The sequence below is a fragment of the Salmo trutta genome, chromosome 6 (assembly GCF_901001165.1).
Source record: "Salmo trutta chromosome 6, fSalTru1.1, whole genome shotgun sequence".
Classification (NCBI taxonomy): Eukaryota; Metazoa; Chordata; class Actinopteri; order Salmoniformes; family Salmonidae; genus Salmo; species Salmo trutta.
Genome location: NC_042962.1, coordinates 47,950,119 through 47,958,632, shown reverse-complemented (window position 1 = coordinate 47,958,632; position 8,514 = coordinate 47,950,119). Strand labels below are relative to the sequence as shown.

General features: G+C 42.3%; 1 protein-coding gene across 2 annotated transcripts; it reads right to left on the bottom strand.

The window, feature by feature from the left end:
* Window positions 1-1,258: 1,258 nt before the first annotated feature.
* LOC115196083 (SLIT and NTRK-like protein 5) lies at window positions 1,259-7,469 on the bottom strand. Of its 2 annotated transcripts, none has more exons than XM_029756609.1 (2): window positions 6,871-7,469; window positions 1,259-5,112 (listed from the first exon to the last, which is right to left on the bottom strand). In XM_029756609.1, exon 2 carries the CDS (start codon window positions 5,053-5,055, stop codon window positions 2,452-2,454), a length of 2,604 nt encoding a protein of 867 aa, XP_029612469.1. In that variant the 5' UTR covers window positions 5,056-5,112; window positions 6,871-7,469; the 3' UTR covers window positions 1,259-2,451. The 2 variants fall into 2 exon arrangements, with proteins under 2 accessions (XP_029612469.1, XP_029612470.1); XM_029756610.1 differs by lacking the exon at window positions 6,871-7,469 and adding an exon at window positions 5,832-6,011.
* Window positions 7,470-8,514: the final 1,045 nt, after the last annotated feature.

The following is an 8,514-nucleotide window of genomic DNA, read 5'->3' as shown; positions in this document are numbered from 1 at the left end:
AACCATTGAAAGGTTACAAATCAGGTTAAAAACACATGTTCTCGCATTGTGAACCTGTTTGCAAAATGAGAAATAGTATCAGACATATTGATTCAAAGAATACAATAAAAAAACATTCATCACAATCGGTGAGAATAACACCCACCCCAAAAAACGTAGATCTGTAATTACAGAGATGAGGGACAAGAAATCTTAATGTGTTGATGAACATTTGAGCGCTTTTACATGCCTGGAGGAATTCCATTAACTATCATGATTAAAGCAATCATCAGACTCATTGGTGCCTGTCAGATCTCATCTCTGCCTTCTCAATTAACCAAATCTCCTTGAACTCAATTGCTCACATCATCATCACGCTGTGGCAGAGCGTCCTCCTCACATGTCCTCTCGGCCCTGCACTGCAGCACAACAGGTTTACAGCAGAGATGTTCCCTCCTTTGGCCCCTCCAAATGAGCTAAGTGAAAGAATCCAGGGAGGCGAATTAAACCATTGTGCCCTTCTACATGGAGTCCCACAGAGGACCCCATTGGCTTATTAAAAGCATTATTTGTCAGGTTAGAGGCTCTCACGTCAACCTCCTGCAGTGGGACATGGCTAATTCATTCATCCATTGGCCAGGAGTCGGCTACCCTGCTCAGGGTCATGGCAACATTGGGGCTGGCTCTGGCTTGAAAATAGGAGCATGGTTCACTTAACCCCACCAGGTTCACTTAACAAATGAGATGGGTATATTATTAAATCACAAAGAGGCACATGTCAGTGTAAAGACACACAATTGCGTACATACACACAAACACCGAACACACGTCTCTATACTAACGCCATAATTTGATTCACACCTGAAATCCATTTTTCCCAAGCAACTGCAGCTCAGGAGTAAAGCAACTAGGTCAGATTCTCAGTATTGGCTAATAACACACACGCAGCAACATGCAGCTTTTGCTGAGGGTGCCGGAAGTAAAATGTTTAGATTTTGTGTCACTTCCAAAATGAGTTACACTGGCACATAATTTACCCCAAAACTGCCAACAGCCTAGGTTACATCGTTTCAGCCCATGACAGGGCCTCTGCCGTTCGCCTGTGGACACTTGGCTATGATTCACCTCTTGTGACGGCTATGACATATCGACAGATACACTGAGTTTCGGGCCCTTCTGTTCTCTAAAATGATGCCTTCATTTTGGGCCGCTATAAAAAGGCTCACATGCACCCCTTCTGGAATAGGGCCCTGGAGGTTGAAAGGAACACTTTCATATGTTTTTTTTTGGTGACTGTGATGGAAAGTGTTTTTAACCCTATCAGAAGATGATCAGCACAAATGTTGATGTTTGCAATTGGAACCACTATGATTATGAGGACACCCACACAGGATCATTGATTTAAGCATATTGATCAAAACCTCATTGAAAGACCAACCTCTCTTGAATGGTACATGTTACATGCAACTGCCTCTGTGAAGTATCTAACGATAGCCTTTCAGAACGTATATGAAGCTGACATCATATTTATTGATGACATTAACATATTTTGGTCAATATAGTGCAATAAGTGCAAAGCAATTAAAACAAATGAAATTGATAAGGGAAAGAGAATTGCGAATGCTTGTATAAAAATAGGTGTTACATTAAAAGATCAGAATTACACAACATAATTATTACTTCAATTATTATTCATGAATTTGATAACATATCAAGAATACATATTAAGAATGAACGCACATATTCATTTTTAATAGTAATCATCCTAATGATAGCTGTTTAAAGGCCCACTTGCCTTCCAATTCCAAAAAGTGCAGAAAGCATACAAGGACACCTTTTTTCTTCGTTAAATGACGCAGTCTTTCTTTGACATTGGGGGGTGTGCCACCTTTTTTTTTTTTTAAATGCCACTTTTACAATGCGAGCTACAGTAAATGATATGGAACTACAAACAAACGTTTACAGAGGATCCTGGAATTATGACACAGGTAATATTGATGAAGAATCAAAAGTTTGGAAAACACATGGCAGAGTATTCCAATAAATACTTACAGACTAAAGCAGAGAATTGTCCTGCGCAGTTTGATGGAGGCACTGCTGTACAGTGTTTTTTCATCAGAAGGTGATTTATAAACATTTTTTTGTGATTCACAATATATGTATGGTTATATTCCTGAAAATGTAGTTGGGTAAGTTTACCTGTACACTTACATGTATGTGTATTCAATCTTCAACATATAAAAATAGATTCTAAATCACCAGTTAAGTAGTACAACTTCTGTATTCATCCAGTTAGGTTCAGAGAGAGACTTTCAGTTCCTGCAATGTCATGTAATTAAGAAATAAGAATAATAGAGTTTGGCACACCCCGTTTAATGCTTATTTTGTTGATGTGTCGTGCCAAGGCACCCTCAATATTGAGCCAGTACTTTTAAGGGGGGGAAATCCTTCATATATGGACAAATCTGTTGCTCAAAACTGACTGAAAGTGGTCTGTTTCTCAAGAACTTCGAGGTAGTCTGGCTCGACTTGAAGTTTCGCTTTTAGTTCCAAATATTCATTTCTGTTGGGTTCCACGTAAACAGTACTCGGCGCTGTGCCATAAAGCACTGTTTCTCGTATCCTCTCTGGGTGTAAGAACTGGCGTCTAACATCAAAGTTTGGGTTGTACGTGTACGAGACAGGGCCAGTGTACTTGTATTCTAGACTGTTACCGGAGGGGGATTGGTTGTCCGCCTCTATGATGCCCCTGAAGAAGTGCTCAGCATTCTGTGCAGGGGAGGGGTCCTCGCGAGGCTCAATAGTGCTCACGCTATAAGTGGGACTCCTCATGTTGCTGTTCCTCTCCTCATCCACATCACTTCTATAAGTCACCTTCAATTCATGGAGGTCGCGGTAATCCTCGACTGTGTTGCCTTCCCTGGACCTGTAAATGGGATTTTTGCACATGTGGCCCATAGGGTGAGGGATGTACTCATACACGTGTCCGGCGGGGGCTTTGACTTTGGGGACGGTTCGGTTATTACTGTAAAGGCTGTACTGCAAGTTAAACGAGCTCACGTCAGAGTTGTTGGTGCTGGTGCGGTCGCTCTGGGACTTTTTACGCTTTTTCACCACGACAACAAACAGCCCCGCCGCCACAAAGACGGACATGATGAACACGAGCAGCAGGCTGAGGATGAGGACAGAGAGAGGGACGACGCTGCTAGTGGGGTTAGATCTCTGGTAGGTTTCTGTGGTGGTGGCTCTGTCGGGCAGAGGCTCGTCAGAGGGGGGCGCTGTTGAGACGACTACGTCAGAGTAATCTGGACACAGCTGTTCAGACTGAATGGAACGCATATCAATCCTGCTGTGTCGTTTGGGGGTCTCGCATTTAACCTCATTAACAACGGTGCCTGCACTGAGCTGCTCGAGCCATATCTTCATGCCGACGACGTCACACGAGCAATCCCACGGGTTCTCAATCAGATCTATCTGCAACAGTAATTTTAACTGATCTAACACCCCACTCACAGGCAGGTTTTGGAAATGGTTACTGCGGAGATTAAGTCTAGAGAGGGACAGCCCAGTAAAGATTCCCCCTGGTAAGGTTTTCAGAAGGTTATTGTTGAGGAAAAGCAGCTGAAGGTTTGGCACAAACCGGAAAGTGCCCCCTACAATCTCTCGGATTTTGTTGTATTCTAAGTAGAGATACTGCAAACTCTGCAGGCCAAAAAACATCTCTGCTGTAAGCCTGTCGATTAGATTACCATTTAAATACAGCCTACGCAGGTTGGTTAAATCCCCAAAAGCTCTGTCTTGGATAAGGGATATCCTATTGTTTCCTAGGTGAAGCAAATCCAATCCGGTAGCCTCCAAGAAATCAGATCTGCGTACCACAGCAATGTAATTCCCCGTGAGGTACATTTTTTTGGGATTGTATGGCTTGGGCTTCAGGTCAGATATGTTCTCAATCTTTCTCTCCTGGCAGTTGACATTTAGTCCAAGATCAGCAATCTGCAGATTACACGTACAGGTGGTGGGACAGTCCAAAGGCACAGGAGATTTGGTCTGATAAGCAATGATGGGGCCATAGTTGTAAGGGTTAGCCGGAATCCGGGAGGTGGGCTTTGACCTGGTTCGGTTTGATTGACGGGTGCCCTTGGTAGGCCTTGACGACGCCTTGAAAGCATTCGATGAGGTGGCTGAGGCCGTCACCGAAGCTGGAGTGGTTTGGAAATATCCATTGGTGCTGAGTGGGGGAGGGGGGCGCATTTCATATTCAGAGATTGCTCGGCGGGGGCACAGCTCCTGTTTGGAGACCTCGTCCAGGTCTCTGCCATGCAGCCTGAACGGCGTCTCACAGACCACCTCCCCCACTAAAGCTGTGTACGATATGCTCTCCAGCCAAGCTTTCAGGGCGATGAGCTCACATGAGCAATTCCACGGGTTCTCCTCGAGTTGTAATTCCACCACTTTGTCCATGTGCTCCAGGAGCCCAATGTAAGGAAACATTTTCAACCGGTTGCCCCTGAGGTCCAGATGTGTTAAGGGAACATTCCAGAAAATGTTGGTAGGCAGAGCAGAGAGCAAATTGTCATTCAAAATGAGAACTGTGAGCTGATGCAATTTACTCAGGGCATTGGGCTCTATATTGGTGATGTAATTGTAATCAATCTGAAGGTATTCCAAACTCTCCAGGCCGACAAACGTATCATCCCTTAGGACGTCTATCTTGTTGTTGTTCAAGTGCAATCTCTTTAATCCTTGGAGTCCATTGAAAGCACCCGTTTCCACTTCGTCAATAGCATTGTTGCCTAAATGCAATATGGTCGCCCCAGTGTAGTTGATAAAGTCGTTGAGGGACAGTTTCTTTAAGAGGTTCCCTGTCAGCAGAAGGTGGTACATTGAAAAATGCACCGGGCTTATTTCTGTCAGTCTGACAATCCCTCTGTTCTCGCAGCTGACCGTCAGGATCCCTTCCTTCTCCTCGCATGTACATAGATTCCTACAGATCTCCCCATAATTGTTGTACATCTCGACCAGACTCAGAGATGCTGCGATCAGAAGGATTATTTTCAGTATCCAGATATGCATTTTCAAGGGAGAAGGTGCCCCAGCTCACTGAAGTATGGTGCCAGTATGGGGTGTCATCTAGAAGAGAAAGGCAGGCATTGTCTGTTTAATGAACATCTTGTGTTAAGCGGAACATCCCTGCATGCAGTGGTTACAAAGAGCTATACACTTGTGGATAGAGACATAATACACTTTGTAAAGTATTTTAGATAACTTAATGCGTATACATATTTGGAGGTTTACGTGCAAAAGAAAGAGCAGAAATCTGGACAGAGTTTCAAACACAATATAGTTATGCCAAAAACATTTGTTGCAGCTAAAATGCCACATTCAGTACAGTTCCATTATTATGTATTCAGCTACAGCATCATATCTCAACATGGTATAGACATCCGAAAAATAAATAACTCAACATGCGAAATATTGATGACATGCAGTGCATATTGGTGAATGTCACGGAAAAGAGTACAGCCTATGCATGTGTTTCTCTGAAAATAGAACAAGCAGGTTGGTTATAGCTGCCTTTAGGTTGGCGTTCAAATGGCTTGCAAACTAAACCGACCAGCCATCTGCGACATGTATGCAGAATCCATTGCCTTTTCAAATTATATTCCCCGAAGATTCCAGCAAAGAGTTCATCTTGAGACAATGTTTACATTTAATCGATGCGACCCAGGATTAAAACATACATTTCATGAATGGAATGGAACAAAATTCCATTGTTTAGTTTAGAATGAATGATATATTTTAAACATAGTATACGTGCAACCCTATGGAAAGATCAATCTCCTACTCACCCCGCATATCCGACGACTTGCGAATAGTATAGAAACCGCCGGGTATCAATCATTATCATCAGATATCATGAGACATTTGTTAATAAATGATAAATAGGCTAGTCGTGGTCATTATGGGAGGTGTTCATCCTCAATCATGCATGCGTTAGAAATACTGATTGTTACATAGGGACAGTCACAGCCCTTCATCCCTCGGGCGAAAAAAAGAGACCCAAGTTGATTAAAAGCAAAAAAAACGGATTTGCAAGCATTGCTGAATGCCATGCACAATTTATATCTTGATGTTGAATAAATCATATTATAATAAACGTTATATATCGCATCCGGTGTATGTTGAAGTTGAAGAATCTCTTAAATCTTGTTCAAATTATCTCGCTCTCCCCCCCACTCACAAACGCGCGCGCACCACTCACACAATCTCACACACACACACACACACACAAACACACACACAAGTTATATCTGTGACAAAATCCACAAAATAGAAAAAGCTATCAGCCTAGAGGTCCAATTTTGTGGGTGTAGTCATCCTAATATGATCATAGAGTTTATGGTAGGCTAATAGGCTATGGTTTTCTTTACGAAAGGACATTTGATTCATACGGATGAAGAGTGTATTGCATTGCATATTTAGTTAGTCTGTAGCCTATGTAGGCCATTTACCACTAATTCATTTAATCAAAATAGGCCTACACTGAACGAATATGAGGCATTGCAATGATTTCATGAATTGCGCATTCATTCATCACCTTGAAGGACACCGAGTAGTCCCCCAAAAAAGTTATGCAATTTATGTCAATTTATTACATCTACCAGTAAACGCGGATGTATATATATTATTGCCACTTGAATTAAATCCACCCTATTCATCGTTTTTAATTTAGATTCAACCAAATTGAATACAGCTGTATGTGGATAAAGAGCTGTATGGGGAAAAATTATTTTCAGGACCATGGACAGCTGCCCAACTCAAGCAATAGCTTCCCCTGAAATGAGCAATAGAGCCCTGCATCTCAGACAGAAAATCCGCTGTCCTTACCATGTTAAACCTTGTCAATGCGAACGCATTCCAACTACCTTCCGCTATTTACCATCCTGTCCTATGGTAATGTGGAATCTGTGATTTTCCTTCCTTTTCCACGCTGTAAAATCCTCAAAGTAGAGCCACGGCGGTCTTTAGCTCCATATACCAGGCAATGAATTGCACAAACTGTCTCATTCACGCCTGCAACGTGACTATCAGCGCGACAAAAAAAACGGGTTGTTGTATTTCTCACAGCGAATCTTGGTCTCTTATTGTGGAATGGAATCAAGGAAAAGTAATAATTTCATATGGGAAAAAAGTGTAATAAACCGAACTGCAAAACATCAGATACATCCATTTCAACCGAGATCTCCCTCTGTAGCACAAGCGCCGGTGAATCGGTGGAAAGGCACGAATCCCTTTGTATCTTGTGAGTGGTACGGCTTGTATTGCGTTGTGAATAGATCTACCCAAGATCCTTATTTTTTCTCTCAGCGTTGACCGCACAATTTGACTGAATATGTATGCGCATCTTAGATAGTTGACTTTAATTGAACATTGTCTGACGAAATAATATGATATCCTCCTTAAGTCTCTGCGCAATCAATTATGCGTTTTTTGTACTGACAATGTTTCAACTGGTGGAACGTGTATCAAGGTTAGCGCAGCATACACAATATGTCAATATTAATTTCCATTCGTTGGAGTCTGAAAGAATCCTGAAATATGTGTGAATATCCCCACCTCTAACGTATAAAACGAGCAAAACATGCATGTTGTCAATATTTAGATGCTATTTGTTGTGTAGTACTTCATGGGGGTGGGGGTCGTGGGAGTGAGGGAGACCTATAGAGGGCAGTACAATGCGATGAAACATACTTTTTTGAGGGTGTACTGTACACATTGCCAGGAAATACGGCTGCATTTACACAGACAGCCCAATTTTGATATGATATTTATTGCCAATAATTTGACCAATCAGATCAGATCTGTTGCCCATAATTGGGCAAAAGATCAGAAATGGGCTGCCAGTGAAAGAATGCTCTGACAACATGGCAACAGGTGCTGTTCATGTGGCATGTACGTAAGGTCAGTGTGTGGGTGGAGTCCGAGGGTGGCCCGAGGGTGTGTGTGTGTGTGTGTGTGTGTGTGTGTGTGTGTGTGTGTGTGTGTGTGTGAGAGAGAGAGTGAGAGTGAGAGTGTCATAGAACACAGCCAATGAGACATACAGTATAACCTAGTTGTAGTTGAGGGTAGCTAAAACTCTCTTTGGTAGGGCTAACTGCCTGCACCTAACTTAAATCTCAGGCATGCCTAAACCATATGGTTTGGGAAATTGTTAAAAGACATGGAAATGTACTTTACATAAAGGAAATCTATGCAGAAAATTCTGAATTGCATGTATTTTCTAAATTAATTTAACAATTATAACAACCAACACATTTGGGGCTGATTTCCTGAAAAAAGATTAAGCCTAATCCTGGACTAAGAAGCATGTTTAATGGAGATTATCCCTGAAAAGTACATTTTAGTCCAAGACTAGGCTAAATCTGGGTCTGGTAAACTCGGTTTTTCCATTACAGCACCAGTGGTTTGCAAGTGATCATATTCATGTTGGCTCTATAGTTTTTTTTTTTTTGGGGGGGGGGGGGGGGGACT

Coding starts and splice junctions, on each gene's coding strand:
- LOC115196083 (XM_029756609.1), bottom strand. CDS start 5,055: ATGCATATCTGGATACTGAAAATAATCCTTCTGATCGCAGCATCTCTG.